This window comes from Merops nubicus, unplaced genomic scaffold, assembly GCF_000691845.1.
Source record: "Merops nubicus isolate BGI_N331 unplaced genomic scaffold, ASM69184v1 scaffold13312, whole genome shotgun sequence".
NCBI lineage: Eukaryota > Metazoa > Chordata > Aves > Coraciiformes > Meropidae > Merops > Merops nubicus.
In genome coordinates this window covers 942-23896 of record NW_008592941.1, presented here as the reverse complement: position 1 = coordinate 23896, position 22955 = coordinate 942, and the positions used below count along the sequence as shown (strand labels likewise).

At 40.1% G+C, this 22955-nt stretch overlaps 1 protein-coding gene across 1 annotated transcript in view; it reads right to left on the bottom strand.

The window, feature by feature from the left end:
• LOC103768169 (ubiquinol-cytochrome-c reductase complex assembly factor 1) overlaps window positions 1–21914 on the bottom strand; it is a gene marked incomplete at its 5' end in the record, with an annotated part of 43445 nt that extends 21531 nt beyond the window's left edge. Inside the window, 6 exons of the mRNA XM_008935306.1 lie at window positions 407–515; window positions 6759–6816; window positions 12767–12839; window positions 15723–15830; window positions 20066–20170; window positions 21776–21914. Coding sequence (XP_008933554.1) covers window positions 407–515; window positions 6759–6816; window positions 12767–12839; window positions 15723–15830; window positions 20066–20170; window positions 21776–21914 — 592 coding nt within the window. The remainder of the gene's footprint in view (window positions 1–406; window positions 516–6758; window positions 6817–12766; window positions 12840–15722; window positions 15831–20065; window positions 20171–21775) is intronic.
• Between the last annotated feature and the right edge of the window lie 1041 nt (window positions 21915–22955).

Below are 22955 nucleotides of genomic sequence, written 5' to 3'. Positions count from 1 at the left end.
AAAACTCCAATCACTACTGGAATTACTTAAGTGGTGGTGATACATTTGGCACCAGCCATGTTTCTCCCTACCTCCACTGCTCGCTCCTCTCCACAAATTCCCATTCTGTTATAGCAGCATCCATTTGTGCAGCCAAATGGCAAACCATGTGGAAAATTAATTACTTTCAGACAAATCAGTATCTTCATCAGGCTATGGTGCAGTTTCTGAAACAAAGTCAGTGGTTCAATACAAGAGGCAGTACAGCTGTACGAACGCATGGTCAGGAGTCAGGGCTACAGATACCAGCTTAAGCTAACAAAGATGCAAACAGGTTGATTGTTAGGCATTCTTCTAAGATATGCAAATCTATAAAAGCACTGAAAGATGTGAAACATCATGATTATCAACACCAGAGAGGACTTACCCCCATCACCTTACCACGCTGCTCAACGTCCTCCCACATGCAGTGCACTATATAGCGACACATGTATTTTCCTGTGCGGCCCTCCTGCTTCATTCGTACCAGACACATCCTGCAAGAACACAAACACCAATTTCACAGCTTCTAGGTTTTATTCAAATGTAAAGAGTAAATTAAATATAGGTCAGCTAATTTAAGATTCTTCTAGTATATGGTTTTGTGATCAGGAAAAGAAAAACAACAAACTACACAGCCACAAAGATTTTTTCTTTTTTAAATAAACTATCACAAACTATTCTATCCTTTACTCAAGAGCTGCATCTGCTGGATTTTGGGCAACCCAGCTATGGAAGAATGACTGTCTGACAGTATTGTAATCTAGTTAAACAGTACTGCAACTTAAATTCCTCAGCCTTAAGAACGTATCACCCTTTGGAGCAGGAACAAATGTCTTGCCTAATCCTAGGCTACAAGCCAGCTGTAATTCAGCTTGGAACACTGAAGTGCTGTAAGAGTCCAAACTAGCCAAGCTGTGAAAGCTTAAGCAAGTTACAGACTTCACCTAAATTCACATTAGCAATGTCCTAAATTATTTCAGCTACAGGAGTCTTTTGGATACGTGTCCAACCACTTGGCAAAACCCCTACGTGCAGTACATGCTTGAGGAACTCACAAGTTTGTAAGTGCATTATGGTATCTTAATGAGAATACCAGGTTGAGCTGTTCTACTTTTTTCTTTAGACATTAAAGCCCCTTCAACTTCACTGCTGCTGTTCTCTCTAAGAAATAAATAATCAGAACACATTTTATTTTGCCTCTTCTACAACATCTGTAAACTGCATGAACTGAAATACAGGCTAATGCCACACCAAGCTAAGAGATGAGTCTCATCACCAGTCCCACATTCTCCACCTCACTAATCAGCACTGCTCCTGTGTTATGAGCCAGAATTCCCTGTCCAAGTCTGAGTTAATGTAGACAAGGTGATGCTCAAACAGTGGAGCTGAAAGGAGTCACTGCTTTGCACAGAGACATGCTACAGGTAGGAAACTGCTCACAGGAAATTCTTCTCACCTCTTATGTAAAAACAACAGAGCAGAGCTTCTGAAGGCCACTTTAAATCAGCTTTATACTAACAATAATGAAAGTGCCACAAGAGTTAAGATGTAAAAATGAAGATAATTTTTTTTTAATCTGTTCATTTCTTCAGTGGACACAGACCTATGACTCCCTATAGGCATTAAAAGTGTTTGGTGATCTGGGAATGCCAGCTCAATGCAGAGAATCATAAACACTTAAAGCTTGTCTGTTGAGCTCACCTGTAGATGGATAGATATCAATCTTTATGATGGATTCTATCTTATCTACTGATTAGTACATGAAAGGTATTTTTTAATCTGCAAAGGAAGCCAAACTTAATGCCAGTGATGAGTCACAGGGAGAAAAACTGAAGGTAACAACGACTGCATTATCATAGAACAGTCTGTGTTGGAAGAGATCCTAAAGATCACCTAGTTCCAATCCCCTTGCCATGGGCTGGGATACCTGCCACTTCATCAGGTTGCTCAAAGTCCCATCCAACCTGGTCTTGAACAATTCCAGTGAGGGTGCACTCACAGCCCCTCTGGGCAAGCTGTTCCAGTGCCTCACCACGCTCACAGTGAAGAATTTCCTCCTCAAATCTAATCTAAATCTACTTTGAAAACATTACCTCTCATTCTATCACTACACTCCCCCTCCATCTTTCCTGTAGGCCTGTATTCTGTACTCTGCTTAGAACCATATATTTAACTCCTATACAATAGCCATTCAACTGAGACACTAAAATTGAGAGAAAAAAGCACCCATGGACCAGACACTGATTTCTGAATTGAGAGCTTCTGCAAATTACACTGGCTATGTAAGAGAAAGCTCAAGCTCCAACACAAGCCAGATGAAAGAGGTCAGAAGACTGGAGAGAGGGACTGAGGCATGACAAGTGAATGAATGACTGAAGACTGGAATGACTGCTAGAATCTGGTTAGGGGGTGCGTAGAAAAGGGGAAGGGCAGCAGCCAGCAAAGAGAACATTGGGAAGACTGTGGCAATTCCTGTCTCAGGAAACAGAGCTGTGTAAGGATTCCCAAGATTTATATTGTGGCAGTGACAATTTGGTATCTGTCCAACAGCACCAATGTCCTACTAAACAAATGCAATTAAGACAGTATCAAGAAACAAATCCTTATCTTGCTCCCAGAAAGATAACAAAGCTTTCTGCAAAAACAGTGGTCCAGAATTCAGAGCACAGCCGACCACTTAGCAGACCTTCCACAAAACAAATGCACAAAGAGCTTAAAACTTTTGTGTCTTAATTCCACCAGCTTCAAAACCTTTATTCCTCTTGTGCATTTACATAACTGAGCTGTATGAAAAAGTTAATTAGTAAGAGTTACTGTATCCAAAATATTTACCTACTCTTAATAAGTCCAAAAGAAAAAGATGCAGTTTAAAATACCAGTTTTGGAGTAAAGAAAGCATTTTATACTTGCTGAATATGCAAGCTCTGGAATTAAAAAAAAAAATGACTTGGCAAGAAACCCTCCTCCTTCTGAGCATAAATACTGGTTCCTATCCAGTCTGCCTCCAGTGGTGGTGAAGCAGGAGAAGAGATCAGTGCACAGAAACTAATGCTAACAGACAGTCACTGATGAGCAGGGCTGAAGTGTTCAGAGTAAAACCTGCTACTCATAAAGCCTAAAAGGCAGCTCTGTGTTTGGATCCATAGTGCTGTCACAGAGCTGTTCTGCAGCACCATGAGTGAGATCATGGAATTTTGCAGTTTATTTGAAAATTTGGTAGTTTGTTACTACACCTGCTGTCTTGATATTTAATAGACACAGTCTCTTTGAAGACCATAAACCTTCTAACCAGATCAACACAGCGAGAAACATTTTGTTGTTTCACTACACAATCTGTTCTGTAGTTTAGTGACATAGTGACTCATCTTCATCAAACCACAGAAGCAAAATTATTCCAAACTATCTTTAGAAAGCTGCCTACCTGACATTGGTTGGGTTGGATAATTCATGCTGTATTTAAGGTATGCAGAGATCATGTTACAGAAAATCACATGACTAGATGCCTGAAAACTAACAGGAGCATCTATAACTCAACTCATTTCAGATGAGATGTAGGAGTTATGCACAACAGCCTCAGCTTCAACTGTTTCTGTCAGCATTACCACAGAGACAACAGACTGGCTGAAACACCAGAAGTGTTCAGTGACACCACCCTGCCAGCTGCTGTGAGGTGGCTCAGTGCCATGCAATCAAGGTATGATGATGTATCAGGCTTCTAAGGGGAGTGAGCTTCTAAGGGAAGCCCACTTGGAGCTTCCCACCACTATCCCCTGCACCCTTTATTCCTGCTTCCACAGTTGCTCCAGAGAAACTGTTCCTGAGGCTATGTTATATTATTTCAGAGAAATTAGGTTGTGCAAGTCCCCATCCAACCTGATCTTGAAGTAGATCCAGTAACACAACATCCACAACTTCTCTAGACAACCTGTTCCAGTGCCTCACCATCCTCACAGTGAAAAATTTCTTCCTCATGTCTAATCTAAATCTCCCCTCTTTCAGTTTGAATGTTACCCCCATCCTATCACCACCCTCCCTGATGAAGAGTCCCTCCTCAACCTTCCTGTAGGCCTCTAAGTACTGAAATGTCTCAATAAGGTCTCCCTGAAGCCTCCTCTTCTCCAGCCTGGCCTCACAGCAGAAGGTGCTCCTGCCCCATGATCACCTTCACAGCCCTCCTCTGGACCCACTTGAGGAGCTCCATGTCTTTCTTGCACTGGGGGCCACAGAGCTGAACACAGTGTTCCAGGTGGGGTCTCACAAGAGCAGAGTAGAGGGGCAGAATCAGCTTTCTCAACCTGCTGGCCACCCTGCTTTTGGTGGAGCCCAGGACACAGTTGCCTTTCTAGGCTGCACTCCCACACTGCTGGCTCAACTCACACGTTGGTTCACTGCCACTGCAAGGGAAGAGGCAAACCCAACAGTGGAGACTAACAGCTTAAGATTTTGTAAAAGTTCTGGACTTCTAAACATAAAGAAAGAGTCCTCCTGAAATCAAAGCTGTGGCATGACACAAATGGCCTATAAAAACATGACATTCATGAAAGAATATCAATAGGTTGATTTTCTAACGTATAATTTTAGCACTGCTTTGGAGCATATCTAAAGGAACATTATCCTGAAGGAATTTAGCACATGCAGAAGCTAAACACAAGAGCCTGAATTTCCCCCTTTGCTGACAGGAGGCAAGTAGGAAAACTCTCTTTCCAGACAAGAAGCCAGAGATTCAAACAGAGGGCCCACCAGAATCTCAACCACAAGAATCTATGCTCTGACAAGCACCTTCAGTTGCAAAAGGTGGGAAGCAAAAAAGTAGAGAAACACAGTTGATAAGGACATGATAGGCAATAGCAACAGCAAGAAAGGAGGCAGGGTTTACCAAACTGGGAAAAATTCTCATCCTCTTCAGCTCTAGAAGACACTAAATTAGTTGAAACTAAAACTCTGAAGAAGCAAGAAGAGCTAAGTGCAGCAGAAAGTGATCTAGACTTCATTGACAGGAGAAACAGGAATTCTTGAATAGATGATGCTGATCAGAATCTGCATGGTCAGTTTGTTGGCCACCAGATCAGGAAAGTTTCTAGACTCTGAAGCAAGAGGTCCATCAGGACAGACGAGGTCAGATTGGTTGAAGAAAAGGCATCACAAGGAACATAGCAATAAACCTGACTCTGACAGCAATATTATGACATGGCAGAATCCTGCTCACTGAGCTCATCACAAGCAAAGCCTGCAGCAATCCCCAGTGACCCAGGTAGTGTACAGGCCTACCATGGTCTTCTCTGTATCCTGAAGTACCAAACTGCATTTCATATTTCTGGCCCAGCATGACAGCGCTCCTTATGTCAAGCTGCCAGGAACATGGAGGACATAAACCTTGGAAAAAATAACTTTTAGAGATAATCACACTGGAATTTGCATTGTGGTCATGCAAAGTAGAGGGATCTGGTTTCTACCTGCTTGTGTAATATAGTGCTGTCAACCTGTCCACCATATCTTAAACATAAGAGTGCTTTTATTTCCCTCATTAAACGTCACCAGTGCTCAAAGTGTGGCAACTCCTGGCCTCCTCCAATGTTGCTTTGATCTTTGAATTTTTGTGTCTATCCCATACTAGTTTCACCCCTATCATAGTCCCCTTGTTTATTTTTAAGCCTTTCACGAAAGAAGATTATGTATTTTGGATATCATGCTATGTACCACAAGGTACATCTTCCTGTCAATGCAAAATTAAGATGGGCAAAAAAGTGTGTTCTTTACAGATTCATGTCACTCCTCTTTATTTTTCCCCAGACACTTGCAGTTTGGTAATGAATATTTATTGCAACAGTTTTCCAAATATCAATATGAATGAGTAGCTTATCAATTTATTTTTAAAGCCTTTTTTCCCCACAGGGAACAGCAGGAAATAAACTGTAAATCTCAAGGGTCTTCCTTACTTAATTCCACTGATTTCATTAACTGATTTTAATATCAATGGTTCATCTAATTTATTCATTTGTGAAATGAGCTGCATCACCTCTCAATATACTGAGGAGACAGAAAATTAAAAGGAGGGAAGAGGGGAAAAAAGGAGACAAGGAATAAGAGGCCTGTGCTTAAGTGCAGCTACTTCAGTATAAACCTCCTTTCAGACTCTGGATAGCTGAATGTAAGTCTATGGACTTCAGTTTCCTAACTGAACAAAGTTACTGTACTCCCCTGTGCATCCCCCTGACCTTCACAGGGATGCAATGCTAAATAAAAAAATCTCATTTTTCACAAATGAAAAAAGGGGAAAACCTTCATGTTTAAGGTGTTGAATATTTTTAAATGCAGCCAAGCTGGCATTCGTGAAGCCACATGTACGTTTCAAAAGTGCAAAAATAAATTCAATGCTATTATTTATTACATGATTCTGATGAACAGCAACTTCAATCACCACGAATTCTCCCATTTTAAATTACATAAATTAAATTTTTCCTAAAATTCCAAGTAAAATTTTTCCACATAGCCTGCACAGACATGTTAGAAAACTCATAGTAAAGATCATTCCACTACTGAGAAACTTAGAATTGGAAAAGATGTTAGATTTTCTATGTGACTTTTTGTTCTTTAGTAGAAAACTGCCAAAATTCAGTAATTAGTAAACTGAATAAAACCACTACTATCAATAACCATGAAGCCTACTTTTTCTCACATTAAGGTACATATCACTATTTCTTGCAAATAGTTATGTTACTATTTTACTTTTCACTTACCAGACATGAAGCTGGGCTACTAGAAACCATGAATTCAAAGTATCAGGCATGTGGCACCCTTGATGGGAAGAGGGAAAACAAAACAAAACACAGAACCAAAACTAAATATTAATTTCATCATGTTTTGTACCTAGGAAATTCACTACACCTAACTCTAAATATATTTTAGTTATTTAATTTCTGGCCCTGAACAGTAAAAAAATATCAGAAGGAAACAATTTATTGTCTCTCTTATGCTTAAACTCTAGAACCTGCAGCCACAGGATGCTGTAGATTCTGAAAGATTTCATATATTTAGAACTCACTTAGATAAGTTTTACAGAGGGGGGAAAAAAGAAATCCAAAATGGAAAATTAGAAAAACATGTGGCTTCTAGCCCAAGAAGTCCCAAAGCAGTAGAAAATAAGAGGGAACTATCAACAGATGCTTTCCTCCATTCACACTACTCCTTTATCATCTGCTGTTTTCTCCTGCCAGCATCAGAACACTTTACTAGCTGGGCACTTGCTCCTACTCTGCTCTTCTGATTTCCTACACGGCTGCACAACCCACAGCACTCTGAGCATACCTTGCCTCTAGCCACTCTACATTAGGATTAAAACCACTACCCAACCACAGATAAATCTGTTTCCAGATTCAGCTCTACTCTGATAGCCACTGGGTCTCCCAGAAATGAGTTGTCCCTATGCATATTCACACTATGGATCTGCCCATGCCATTACAATGTGAGGCTGGAGATGTAGGCTATGTGGCACAGAAACCATATTCCTATTCCTCTTCCTCAGGCTTGAAAAGCATGGACCTATGGATTATGGGCACGTTAATTCCTTCAGTTTTTGTCAGTCTTAAACATTCCTCCTAGAAAGCCACCTCTGCATCTGCTTTTTTAAGAGGGGTACCTAATGAGTAGGATCTGACACAGTCACCTTGTCACTCAACACTTGGTCTTATCTTGTGTACTGTTCAAGCCTAGGTGTAAGAAAGCCAGAAGTATTCAGAAATGGACTCTGCAGTCAGTTGTGCCCCAAGGAAGTCAACCTTATCTTTTCTATGTTGAATATATTCCTTTCTGACCCCTATGCTCCTTGGCTCTCAAGCATAACCAAGGAGATTCACCTGGATCATGGAGCAGTACTTTTCACAGCCTCTTTCTTTTTGATGCCAAGTGTGGTCAGGCAACCACCAGAAGCAGCAAACAAATCAACAGCATTTCTCCCTCCTCAGTGAGAGGACTCCATCACTGCCTGCGAGGTGGAAAGCTTCAGCATCAGTGCCCATACATCAACTATGCCACCTTTAAGACACTCTAAAGATACTAACAGTCTGTGTTTGGAGATTAAATACAATTTCCCTCCCCCTTCTCCCCTTCCTATTACAAATGGTTCATGTGCCTAGAAATGATTACTTTGACCTAAAGGCATGCCAAGGCATCTGTAACTAGGGCAAGAGTACACAATGCTTGCACTAAAATAATTTCATTCAATGAAGGTTCCACAAACAAGACTTACAGTAAAATACTGAGTTCAACAGACAGAGGTTTGTGAAGTAGAGGTTACCATGTATCAGTCTCCCACCACAGGAATCACTCTTCAGGGGAAAGCAAAGTGAGTGATTTCACACCTCTACTACTGGAAACACGAAAAGTTTTTAAAGACCTATTCAGTACCTAGGAGGGAAGAATTTCTCTAACTTTCCAAGTGTTGTACATCTATTTTTAGAATTCATTTTTTAACTTCTGTATTAGGACCATCTACACTGTAAATGTAAAGGAGGGATGCCTCCCTTAGAGCAACAGGCTTGCCCTCAGATACCAGGTTTTTAAAAGAATGCAGTTCTAAAATCTGGGGGCTTGGAACACCTTATTCCAGGAAGCTAACTGGGGAGAAAGACCCATCCTAAAATTAAACAGAAAATTATTACCTTCAGAATACAGGTAGAGACAGGAAAAAAATCTGATGTTAAAACTAACTACGAAATTATTGTGATTCTCAGTTGGGGAATAAAGCTATTCTGCCCACAGGAAATATTCTGTTCACAGGTCTGTGTATGATAAGAGACATGAATGCTCACAGTCATGAGGACATACTTCTTCCTCCAGTTCTATTCTGCACTTAAATGCATCAGGTAAGGAATGCAAACCCTGAAGGGGGACTTTCATTACAGATCATCTTTGCCACTACTACAATTTCAGGAAGGATGCAGTGGGATAATATTCTCACATCCTGCAGAAGACCAGATGTATCATGTCAGTGTTCCCCTGAGCATGACAGACAGCAGCAAGTGCCTATAAGGTACCTACTGGGCTAAGGGAGACAGAAGAATCTAGAGTCCTGTAGGTAAACTCCAGCCCTTCTGAGCTGCTTGGTATCCCCACCAGAAGCCATCTGAAAGGCTGTTTTGATAGGGCCACTCTTAATTACTGCAGCTGCATGACAGTGGAGTAATTAACAGTATTAACAGTTGAAGATGAATTCAGGGTAACCTTACACTCCATGTTCATCAGACAAACTTCAGCTCAGCACTCAGTATCATCTACCTGATCCTAAAAGCACTTTTGACCTTTCAAGTACAAGGTCAGGCATCAAACACTCTCCTCAGAGGTGGCTACCTTCTTCATTTTGTTAGAGCCTGCCAGCTTTGTGCACAGGAAGCCTGGCACCAGTAATCTTGATATTCCCTCTACTACTACTATGTTCTCCTGTAAACAAGAAACAGCTGGAGTCCTGGAACAGCTCCACTTTCCAAATAAGCAGCACTGTGGAGATTTGGGATGTAGGCTCTAAAGAAAAGTTCCCAAAGTTTTGTCCATGGGTGATCACAAACCAAAGAGACAACAGAATTGTAGGCAGAATAAAATCAACTGCAGTATACTACTAGATTCTCAACACCTCTTTTATACACTAGGGTGTCCTCATGACTTGGATATCCGTAGTCTGTATTTTGGGAACTGCTGTTCTAAGACATAACACAGAGAGAGGCAGTTCACAGGGCTTATAGTGCATAACAAAGTCTCTGGAATTTCACTATGTACCAACAGAAATGTACTGAGATAGCAAGACAGCCTACAAGAAATGAAATGCTGTCGTGTCCTAGTCCTCAACCCCATACTATCCAGTGTTCACACTCTATGTCACCTCTGTCAGAGAACTACCTGACAACATCCACACTCCAATCCAAATTCCAGAAGGCCACACTGCAGTTGTTACTCATGATTCACAACCACACCACACAAGCAGGGTTAATGCAACCCCAAATGGTTTTACACGTGCATGGACGCACGGCTTCCACGGCCAGCTCAGGAGGCAAACAACTCTCACAAACAGCAGAGAAAAAGCTAATCAGCTCTCCAGAGACCAGAGCTGATTCTGTGCAGGTCACCTGGGTATCTCAGTGGCATTCAATTCAACTAGAGACAGAACTGCTGGGGGCAACAAAGCATCAATGTAGCACTAGGCCTACACAGAGCCAGCTTTGGCTCAGGCAGACTTGAGCTGGGTCCCTGGCCCTACCTTTACTACTCTTTAGGCTTCCTAAGCAGTGCAGTTCATCCTGGGGCTGTGCAGCACCCACACCAGTATGGTCTCGGGTCACCTTGGTGCTTGCTGCATCACCAAGGGCAGAAGTTAAGAGTCAGCTGTTTCCTGTTCCTACTAGTCCCACAGGCTGCTCATTTGGCAGCAAGCTACAGTCCCAGCTGAAGTGATGCCCATCTTTATTTGAAAAAGCAGCAATTCAGAATAGGAAAAAAAAAACAAAACACCTCCTAACTGACATAGTTCAACAAAGACATGGTGAGTTGTACTGGAACTTGGATATCTTACTTCATGTTCCCTTCTCCTAGCCATATCCTTCTCACCACTTCATGCTACAGCTGCTCTTTATCAGAGCCCTCCATGTACCATTGTAATTCACCAGCACAGCAAAACAAGGAAGTCAGTAAAAAATCAGGCCATTTTCTTTCAGTGGAGAATTTTCTTTTCAGGCAGCAGAAAACTGAGAAATGAGCCCTTTCCCTTTGACTACTTTGACTCAGCTGCCTATGGAACCACAGCCTAAAGCTTCTTCATTGAGAAAAATTCATTTAAGAGGTTCCTGCCTACTCCACACAGTCTGTCTTTTAGGGCAACTACATTTTAAACATGGCTCACAAGCCTGTTAAATTTTAGAGCTAATCCCCCAAACAGCTGCAATTACAAGTAGACAGAAGTAACAAACTTCTTATGTATGTTTTTTTATATGAAAGGAATTATTTATTTGGAAACACAAACATAGACATCAACACCACAGGCGTTCTTGTAACACCAATGGGTGCTTCACACACTCAGCAAACTGAACTATCTTGTTTCTTACTTAACAACATCCCAAGTCAATGCAAGCATAGGTCTTCCTGCATGTAAATTCAGAGATGGAATGGCTACAACTCTTACTAGCAAACTCATACAGAGCAAAAAGACAAAAAGAGCAACAAAGACATTCTGGAGAAAATGGTGAAACTTGAAGCAAAGGGTGCCTGCTGTTTGTGATCTGTTAAAAGTGAGGGAGAGCTCCAGCGATTTCCTCTTCAAAATGGGAAGACAATAGCAAGAATACAGCTAAAGTAATTTTCCTCAGTATTAAGCCTGAAAATCTGTGTCTGTATCTTTTTCACAAGCATGTTTTGAAATTATTTTAAATTTTAATGCAGGGCAACTTTTATATATCTTTGTATTATTAACCTGTTAAGCAGAGAGAGCTAAACCCAGTAAAAAACAGCAAAACCTCTGACAGGAAAATGTGACAAACAGAAGAGAACTTATCTGAGAAAACCAGAGAGGACACGCAGCTGGGGAGAGTGTGTCCACAGGAAAAATGAGCTTCTAAGTTTTTGATCACTAATGATGAATCCTACTGCTCACAGAGTTCTCTTGCTCCTGCAGCTGCTGAAACCACATCACAGTTTTGGAAAACCTTCTGAAAACCATTGGAAAACCTCATAGCAGCAAAGCACCCAGGTACCAAACCACCCTCAAAAAGCTCTGCATGACATGAACACACAAAGATGTCACTTCAGCTGATCCCTGTCAAGAGGCAGCAGCAGCCCCAACGTGTGCTGGTACATTAGCTGGTGCTACTGTAAAGCCATAAGAAAGCATTTGGTAGCTCAGGAATTCAGGTGACAGGCCAGATCCAGGCAATGGATTTACTACCAGAAAAATCACACTGGCATAAGACTAAAATATAACTGAAGCTTATATAGGTCTCAAAAGCATCTTCTCCACCCAACTGCCATATCTGATACTAATAAAAGCAACAACATACTTTTTAGCCAATAGCTAAAAAACTGTGTGGAACATGGAAAAGCCATCACTATTCAAGGCAATATCATTCCTATATACTTAAAGGAGGGACTTGTGTCTCTGTTCTGGTTATACTCTCCACCCAGTCAAAAGACATATCCTGGTTTAATGCTGTCAAATTCAGTAAAATGTAAAAACTCTCTTAAAGTTCTAGCCAAACCTGCCTCACCCATAAAGAAAAATGACAGGTAGGACCCTGTAATCTATCACAAAAAAAAGTTGTGCAGCAGTGAATGGGGATAGTTCTCACACCTGCATCCCAGTTACACTGGACCTTCTAACAACCTGTCATGGGGCAGGGTAGGACACAGTCTGACCACAGCAAAAAGGGAAGTGGTACCTGGATTCTTAGTTCATCCTACCCCTGGCAATAAATAAGGCAATATTCTTCAAAGCCCAGGATATTCTGCTTTTTAACTCTCCCACCCTTGTTCTTATTCTCCATTACAGCGGGCAAAACGTAACGATCCCAGGGTCCACAGTCTGCCCTTGAACACTTGCCACTTCAGAGCTCAAGGGAATGCTGTCAGCTTCTAGGTTACCATGCACTCTGGAAGTCTGACAAGTCTTTCTGCTATCATATTTACTGCTCTAAATATATATATAATGAATTTTCATCGTAAGTTCTCTCAGCAGGGCAGTAGTCCAGATATCATCAAGTCCATTACTTACTGTTAAAAAATTCCTCATAGTTAGTTTTCTCCACACAGCACGTGTACATGCGCAAAGCTGCTACCTTCACTTTCTAAAGAAAAAGAAAAGACAATACTTAAAGTATTCAACATCAGAGCTAGTAAACACTACTGGTTTTGTTAAACATACAAACTATCATTTTCCGAAAAGACTTCTTTTGACAATCACAACCCCTTGAGATTTTCAGGAGCACACTGAATTGTTTTATCTCCCAGGAGTGACACAAACATAATCAATCTTGCCGTGAGGGAAAAAAATTATTAAATGGCTTCTTTAATACCCTTCCAAATCTACTTTAATATAATACTGTTGTTACAAAAAAATAAATGAAACAGCTTTCCTTACAGAGATGCCAAAAATGCCAATTCACAAGTCCTGGTTTCTTCCAATAAGTTTAATTGACATATACCACTCAAAGTGTTTTGTATAATTTAAGTTTTAAATATTATGATTCTATTAAAGAAGTGACATACCAGACATGTCCTAAAAATACCCTTTTTCCTATGAAAATTGACCAACTAAGTTTCACAAGTGAGAAATAAATCCCAAATGATGAAAGACATGAGGTATACTCAGGGGCTTTGGCACTTCCAATTTAGTTCTTGGCATGTCACTGTACTGGAAACACCTTCAGTGCATCATCTCTAACAGCCAAGTATGCCAAAGCCTCAAAGAGCACAATAACTGACAGCAAAGACCTTGAAGAGAAGAGCTGTCAGTCATTCCTGTTTACTAATATCAAGGGGAGAAAAAATTAAAAAACTTGAAAACTCCAGAGCCTACTCCCCTACCTAAGCCAGGGAGCAGCACTGGGTTTGGGTTGTTATGGGTTGGGTTTTCTGTTGGGGTTTCGTTTGGCTTTGTTTTTTTTTTTTTTCAAGTGACATATACTAGGGGTCATCTCAGTGCTCACTATACTACAGAGATCAGCCCTAACCCTGTTAAATGGCACTTCAAATTACCAAAGTAATTATTTGTGTCTCCTCCAACCAAGAGAAAAATAAGTTGCAACTGATCTCCTGCTGTAGAAACACAGAAGTCATTACTTTCCTTATTCATTAATCTCAGGCTTCTGTCAAAAACCAAGTACCCATCTAAACTTCTTGCAGAAAACAATTTACACTGCTTACTGGAGATCTGGAGGTTTCCTTTTTAAAGGAAATGCTGCCTGGCCTGGGAATAGAGATCTCTCCAGTGAAAGCTATTGCTCCAGACCAGGCATTACTAGACATTAAAAATATATTGTAAAGAAAACCTCCTGCAATCTAGTCCTTAAATAAGGCAAGAAATAAGGGAGAAACTGGTGAAATTTAATCATGGAAGTTTTAGGGTGTAGAAGAGATGTGGGAGAAAGGAGAAGAAAAATGTACAAAAGCAGAGAAATACAAAGAAACTTCCCTAAGACCTCATAGAGAGCAGTGGCAAGGCCAAAAATTAACTTGGATCTCTTGGGCCCTAACCACAAAATAACTCTCTCCAAACCCAAGTTCCCTAGCCAAAAACAGGCAGTAAAGAGTAGCAGTTAAGGAGAGCTCCAATTCAACACTTAGAGCTAACAAGAATCTTTCTTACAACAGTATGTACACAAGCACATAGGAAACTACTCTGTCATGAGGTTTAGCATCACCTGATCGACAGCAACTGATTTTAAGCAAAATACCTAAGCCCCCCAGTTATCTTTTCTTCATATTTTCTTTCAGAGGAGCTAGATGCAACCAGCAAGTTTTATAGCAGTCTCAGAGGAGGTCCATTCCACCTTGCAGATATTCAAAGCACCTTAAAGGTTTCAGTTCCTGCACAGCTGGGCTCAGCCCTTCCTTCACACTGCCTTTTCCCCTCAATCTTTTATTCCGTGTCCTAGTTCAGAGCAAAGAAGTTATGAATTTCACCTCTTCTTCCTTCTGCATAAGGAACTGAGGTGTCTCTTATGGAATTGCTCTCATTTAGTCAAGGTTAATCACTGCTTTATGAAAGGACTACTTAGAAAACACAGAAAAGGAGAGCCTATTTGTGACTCTGTCCTAGTCAGCTACTAACGAACAGTGACTCGAGCAGCAGTCTGAACATACCTCACTACTGGCCGTTTGGGAGACCCTCCTGTCACAGAGATAGAGAACATTGGAAGAGGTTCAGAGAAGGGCAAAGAAAAGTCAAAACATGAAAAGAGTTCAAATAACAGAAACAAGATAGGCTAAGTCTCCTCAGTCCAGAGACAGACTAAGCTATTATGGAATATAGGAAATCATCAGTGGAAGGAAGAACGTGTACATACACTCCAAGGAAAGAATAATCACCATTCTGTTGAAGCACAAAATTAAGAAGCATCAACTGAAAACAACTGTACTTCTTTCTCTAAGGGGTACTCAAGCTATGGAACTCCCTGATACTGAATGCTACAGAAGCTATAAACTTGCAGGAGTTCAAAGAGTAACTGGACAAATTTATAGAAGAAAAGCCCATTAATAGATACTACAGAAAAAAACCTGTAAGTCCTAAAACAAACAACTGTTGTAGGCTGGAGGAGCACAGGACACAAATATTATATTATGCTTTTCCTGTAATTAAATTCTTTCTAGATCCTGCAATTGGTCGTTATTAGACAGGATGATCATCTATGGGGGTGTTTGACTTGGACAGTAAGTGCACAAATGAAGTGGAAAATAAGATATCTGAAGAAATCAAGAAAGCCTAAGACTCTACAACCCAAATACATTATTTCTCTTTATGTCAATGATGGCAATGCATGTATCAAGCAAGGTTCAAGCTATGGCTTATTATTCCTCACATCACAAAACATGAATTTACACAGGTAATAATTAGAACTCTTCCATTAAGCACTGCTCCTATCATAAGAAAAAAATTTGGGGGGGGTGTTCTTTGCTTTTTAGAACTCTGAAAGTGTCAAAAACCCAAAAGAATTAAATGAATGCTTTACCCATCTGCTATACTTCAGTGGTCCTGTGAAACCCATTGCTTCTATTATCCTTGTGAAAGGACCCACTTTCTCTTCAGTTGGCTGCAAGGAATCTTTTGCAGAGAGATGCTGTAAAATTGAAATATCACATACATCATTCTTAGCAATTAAATCTGATAAATCATTTTACTTAGAAAAGCTACAAGTTTAATAGAGAATTTTAGGGGGTTTGTTTACTTTCTTTGTTCAACAAAACACACACATAACTAGGTCTTCTCTGCAAAATATTAGTTTTTCCTATGTGACATTCTTCTGTTTATGAAAGAAAATATTGCATAACAGTTTTGATAAAAACATGTCATTGGAAGCTCAGACTCAAACTCTGGACAGAAACCTGCTTACCAAAATATGGCTCCCATTCTAGACTCCCATACTCTTTCTAGATGTGTCTTGGGCTTAAAACTAGCAAATAAATCACAGAAACAGAGCAAATAAAGCTAACTTCTCACATGCCTTCTCTTACTCTCACAGGCATACTGTATTCTAGAGCATTTACATGTTATATAAACCAATCAACTCCATCTTAAAACTCATGAAGATACATGAACCCACTGTCCCTACTGAAAAGCTCCCCTAGATTGTTATCCCCCCTACAGTTAAATGGTAGTTGCAAATTTGCAATGTCTGCAAACATGAAGATAAACATTCTCTTCCAGATTAACTACACACCTGAAACACCACTGGACTGATAAGAAATTTTTATAGCATTCTGCCTCTACGCATCCTGGCATTAGCAATCAGCCACCAGTAATTATCATTTGTACTCCAGGAAATAATCTCTAATGAATTAAGTATGCAAAGTAAATACTTTGTCATGAACAAATCACTCTACTTTTTACCCATCTAAGCAAAACCTAAGGCATGTGAATTGCCTCTGTACACCTGAGGAATACAGCTGAGAGCCATTAGAATCTGAGAAAGTTCCCTGACCAAAGAAATGTTACATTGCTTTAAGTAACTGGAATTTTACCCTCAACACTTCCTCCTGAGACATGAACATACTAAGAAAAGCACTTTCTTAGTAGGGAAGCAATTCAGCAACATAAAGACTTCCATGCATGGCCAGAATGAACAGACCAGGACACCATCTCCAACACAGACTAGTAGCAGACACTTGGACAAGGCACAAAAGCAGAAAAACCCAGCACACAGCCTGCAGCTCCCTGAGGTGTACCTGCCCAGCTTCTGACAGTCATTCCTGCACTAGGAAATGCACCCACCTATTCATTTTTGGCAGCTGCAGTCGGATGCACCTTCAGCACTCCAGTCTTTAATCTCCATAACATTGTGTGAGTGAGTTTCACAGTTTAGTTATGTAAAAAAAATTCCCTTGTGCCTGTTTTAAATCCAGCCTTGCCATTTCATTGGATGCTTCCAATTTTTCTGTAAGAAGCTGCAAACAACCACTTCCTATTCCCTTTTTCAGTATCTTTTATGACTTCTATAGGCCTATCAGTTATCTCCTTAGTTCAGAAGGATCCTAAAAGAACCTCCTGCCACACTGAAGGCTTTTCACACTTCCCATCATTCTGGATGTATTCTCTATAGCTTTCCTAGCACTAGTACAGTAATATTTTAAGTGGCATGAATGACACATATAGACACATACCCTGCACAAGTTGCTATACTCAATTGAAAACTAACTGTAAAGGTGACAAACATTGTAGCTTTGAGACATAATCAATCCTTATATATATCCATACAGAAGTTTTATCATTTGAAATAAAATGCTTTGCACTTGTGTGCTATCCAGAGATGGCTATTGATGTTTTGAACCCCATCATACCTAATATTCAGGTAGATAAGAAGAGACATGCTCAGTGCTATTTTAGTATCCATCACTTGCCTAGTAAGACACCATAACAATGTCCAGGACCTCCTTTAATACTCAGACCCTTGCTTTGAATGTTGACCATTAAATCTGTTCACCGAGTCCTCTGTTGTCACCCAGAACAAAAGTGTCTGCACAGGCACTGTCCCACCCTCTGCCACACGACAGGCCCAGTGAGTCTACTGATATGTATGTGAACATTTAAACCAATTTTTAGTACTTTCTCTACAAGATTATCCCATGCAATACTCACACTCTTCTCCTCTACACTAAAATGACACCTAAACTTACATCACAAGATAACTCCACACGCCTCCACCCAACCAGGCAACGAGGGGATATGCTCAGTGTAGGACTTGTGTCCTAATACCCACTGACGTGCCCAGCTCACTAAATCAACTTCCATCTCCTCCAGAGGAACTGAAATCATAGTAAACCCCTAGTGACTCCAGATTAATATTACTACATGCCTCCTTCCTACATATGCATTATGGAGACTCCCTCAGTATGGACTTTTCATTATGCAGAGGAAGTTGAGTTAAAACCCAAAATTATCTCGATTCAACTGTTCCCAGCTCACCACCAAAAAAACTGACTGGAAAACAGCCTTTTCCTACAAAATGCCATGACTCTTGCTTCACTCTTCTGCAAGCCTGTCTGGACCAGCTCAGGAGGTGCAGAGAGGATTTAAGCAGTGAGTGGTTCAACCTATGAATAGATTTATGTAGCTCATCCTGCCAATGCTAGGACTGCAGCCAAATGCAATCAAACAGTCCTACAAGCATATGTAAAAAATCTAGAAAATGTACAGAGGAAACTTCAAAAATGTCTTCATAACTCACTCAAAACAAGCTCATCAACACACTTAAATGGACACAAGCACACCTCAGACTGACTTACCTGTTCAATACCCAAAATCCAAAAGTAACAAAGCAAATAACAGGAAATATAAATGACACCACATATGAAAATGAAAGAACTGGAGTTCACCATTAACCACTTTCCCACCAGTAGTGTATAGTAAAGTTCACATTTCAACAACGAGCAAGTACTTCCCTATACAAAATGATGAGGCTGCAGTCCAAAAATGTACTTCAAATATTACCTACACTGTGTAAACTGCTGCCTCTCTGGACATAAATCCTGCCTGGCCTTTTACACCAAAGCTATTTTACTCAGGAAGTTTCCCAGCTTCCCAATTTATCTTTCAACCTTCATACCCCTCCCCTAGCCCTTTCCAATACATCAAAAGCAAGTACTAGACCCCTGCTGTGAAGATCTTCATGCCACTGCTGGCTTGTTAGACCTACCATCTTGTCACCCACTGCTCTCCCAGATCTGCTCTGCAAATGACACTTGTGCAGGCAGGCACAGGGACCAGGGATACACATCATGTTTGAGAGCCTGTATCCCATTCTTAGCTCTGGCCATGGTGAAGTGTGCGAGTAAATTTTGTATGCTCCAGTCTCTGTGTCTGCAAAATATTTGGTTTACCTTATCAGCTGAAAAATTGACTAAAAATAGGAAAAGCTCTAGTTGACAGCTAGATGCAAACAGTACACTTCCACACATCTCCAGGCTTTCCTTCATTTTGTCTATCTGTATCAAAATAACTAATTCAAAATACCTCTTAGTATCTACCTCTAACTCTACACCAGCAAAACACACAATTAAGCAGACAAACTGGGATTGTTGCTTTTATGTAAGTTTTACCCATCAATCCCTAACTTTTGTTTTCCTACTGTCCTCTTATGTGTGCTGTTTCTCATGCACACATCCCAATTTACCATTTCCTTCACATTGTGTTAACAAGAGCAGGAGCAAGATATATCAGTTGGGACACACTGACTTCCTTGGATTAAGTACTAAATTAATCTTACTGAGATGGTTCATGCTCCAGAAAACTTCTATTCCAAGACAAAAGACAATAAAAATAAGAGATGCAGAAACCACAAATGAACAAAACAGCAGATGAACAACAAGCAATTACTCAATGATTTAGTGTTATTAGGAGATAGCATGGTAATTTTCAGTGTTTAGCAGATAGCAAAACTGTCATTACACATTATTTCCAACTAAAGAATCAGGAAATATCTTGTCACTTCTAATACGTATGGGCAAATTCTGTTTCCCTTTTTAAAGGTATGAGAGGAACACCTGCCCCCCACCCCAATAACTACTCTTCTCCGTTCAGTTTCTTTCATCATTGGAAAGAAGCTCTCAAACTTATCATTGGAACCTTCACTCCAGGTAACCCAACTGTAACTGCACCTTCTTCTGCTAGGACTTCATTTTCTGGAAAGGGACAGAGAGCACTTCTCAAATTACTGGATCTATTGTTCATGCTATACTAAAACATTTTATATTGAAGTTGAATCATCACCTACATGTTTTGAAGTGTTTTGTTACCTGTATCTGTATTATCTCTAGCACAGTGGGCCCTCCAAAAATGAAAATATGAAACTCTTCTAACCTTATTTGTATTGTGAAATGATCTGGTTTGCTGTGTAATGGCTCCATTGGCTTGAATCAATCCACCACAGCATTTAGAAAGTTGGAACTGGCCAGCCTTGTGTCTCTAGAAAAATGATAAAAGAAAAAAAAAAGTTACCATTTACTATTAAACACTTAATTTTAGACCAATTACCCTTAGTTTGCTTCCAAGCCAATTACAGTTCAGCCTAATCCTGAGAAAATTATATCACAAAAAGCACAAATTTATTATCATAAGTCACAAACAAAATGGTTGTCCATGCTTAGTGCTCTGCACCACACATTTTCTAGTGTTCTGCAAATGTACTGATGGAATGGACTGGCAGAACACTCCACCCTCAAAAACCATAGGTGAAAAACTGCTTTGATTTTCCCACCCACTACTTCTAATTATGGTTTTTGTCACTCGGTAAAGAACAATTATTTTTCCTGTCCTTGCAGAGAAACAGAGTTTATGCTATTTTTATCTACAGCTTTAACAGCTGATTCAGTTGTCTTTGTGGCCAAGACTTGAGAAGAACAAATACAAGGTAAAAGCTACCACTACAACCACTGTAACTCCACAGCACCTGATCTGTATTACAGATCTACTGCACAATAAAGAAAACTACCACGTAGCAGTGCGTGGGATCTCCAGGTAAGAAGCCACATGCCAAACAGAAAACCTATCACAGCCTCACAGCACACACAGCTTAGCAGTACCTTGTTTATTAATAAATTCAGACAAAGTAAATATGCTGTTTTTTTCAGAGTGGTCATTCCCAGAAACCTACTGAATCTGCTGGTTGCTCATAGTAAACCCAACTTTATCAATCAGTTTTATAACTGCTCATTTCCCTTTCTCCTCCCAACACTGTGTGCTACCCCCTTGGGACTGGTGCTTTAATGGTATGATTGTGTCACAAAAATCATAAGCAATTGTCCAAGGACTGAAAGGTCTTCTCTGAGAAAAGACATCCAAGCTGAAGAGCCTACAGGTAAGTTTCTAATGTCATGGCTCGATGATAAAAATTGTAATATAGAGGAAGGGGAATATAAGGAAGAGGCTTAATCTCTCATTTCACTGTATGCAAGAAGGAAACACCAAGAGATATACTCTAATTCTGTTCAGATAGCCTGCAACTATTCCCATTTTCTACATATCTTTCATCTCTTTATTATTAAGTGCTGCTAAATGATGTTCTAGTTAATTTACTATGGATAGACACAGTCTGACACTACACGTTATTACAGAGCTGGAAACAAAACTGCAAAACTGTTTCAGCTTTCCACTGAAACAACACCACTTAGTGTGCTGTGTGAGGTAAACACACCATCAGAACTAGAAAGTCCAAAGCTACTGTACAGTGGAGGCATCCCATGACATACAGTGCTGGGAATTACATGCAATTCTCACTAGCTTGTAATAGCTCCTTTGGAAAAACGACACCTACATTCAGACTCCTGCATTTAATCTACCCATGGCAGATAATTTGGATCCATTAAAAGACTATAAAGGTGGAATGAAGACAACCATGTCATAAAGAGTAGGAGCTCACTCTTGTAGCACCAGAAAGCTTTTAAGCTGTATTTGATATTTCAGCAATACACAGACAGTGAAGACACCACTTTTGAAAGCCTATTTAAAAACCATGACTCTTTCTAATTGAAACTTATCCCATTTTTCACATAATTTAACATACTCTGATACCTGGAAAACACCATACAGCATCCATCCACCCTGGCCCTGGACTGCAGTTGTCTGTAGCAATCCACTGCATGCTGCTATCCATTGAGTTACTCCAGTCTGGCAGCTCTGGAACAGAAAGACTAGCAATGATGAAAAGGACCTTAATACTCAGAAACAGTTTAACTGTTCACCTGCCTCCACAAGATCCATTTACTTACACAACAACCCTCAGCTTAAACTCCCAATTTGTGCCTGACTGAATTAAAAATTTTGATTTAAAAAAAAAAAATAATCTTGCTTTCCAGTACAAGCATGCAACCCAAGTCTGATGGCAGAAACTTACTGGTCAAAGGAAATGGTGGGCTGCCTACAACATAAAACTGCACACCACAACTTTATAAAATAAAATTAAGTGCTTAAGAAGCATCCTTCAACTGACCAAGTGATCTCCCAAAAGCCCCCATCCAACTTCCAGCTTTTATTCATCTTTGTCTTACTTTACTCAGGCATGCATAAGAATTTTAGTATTTCAAAAGTACTTGTTGTCCAAATAAATTTCAGTGAAGATTATTATTTTCTGTAATGAAAATGTCAGCTAATATGGAAAAAGAGGTGGGGTTTTCTTTGCCTGCACACTTTTTGCACCTTTTTTCTGCAATATTCAAATTAGTACAATATTTGCTTCCTTTATGCATGTTCTACATTAATACTGGAAATAATGTAAATGTAATTAGAATGGATATACTTTTTTTTCTATTAAAAATAGCTTAATTTTCAATTTTCCACAAAGGTGATTAAGAGATTGAAGCGCCCAACATGTAAGGAGAGGTTGAGCTTTGAGAAAAGACAACTTAGGTAAAGAACAGCTTTACCATAACAGCAGTATTAACCAGTAGAGCAGAAATGTTTGGACCATATTCAGGACTATATCACATGCTCTGAGCTCCTGAGAAGGCTTGAAAACAGAAGAAAAAACATTATTTTCCTTTCTTATTTCTAGTACAAAGAAGAGACACTGAAAGTCTGAAGACTTCACTTGACTAGATAACTACTAAACTCTAACGCAAAAGCAGATGCTGGGAAATGGCCAAGGATCTCTCGAGCTGAAGCACGCTGCTGCTGCCAGTAGTCCCCTGCCTCCCAGCTGTGTGTTCCCACCACCTACTACACCCCAAATGCTTCTCTCATTGCAAAGTAAAGC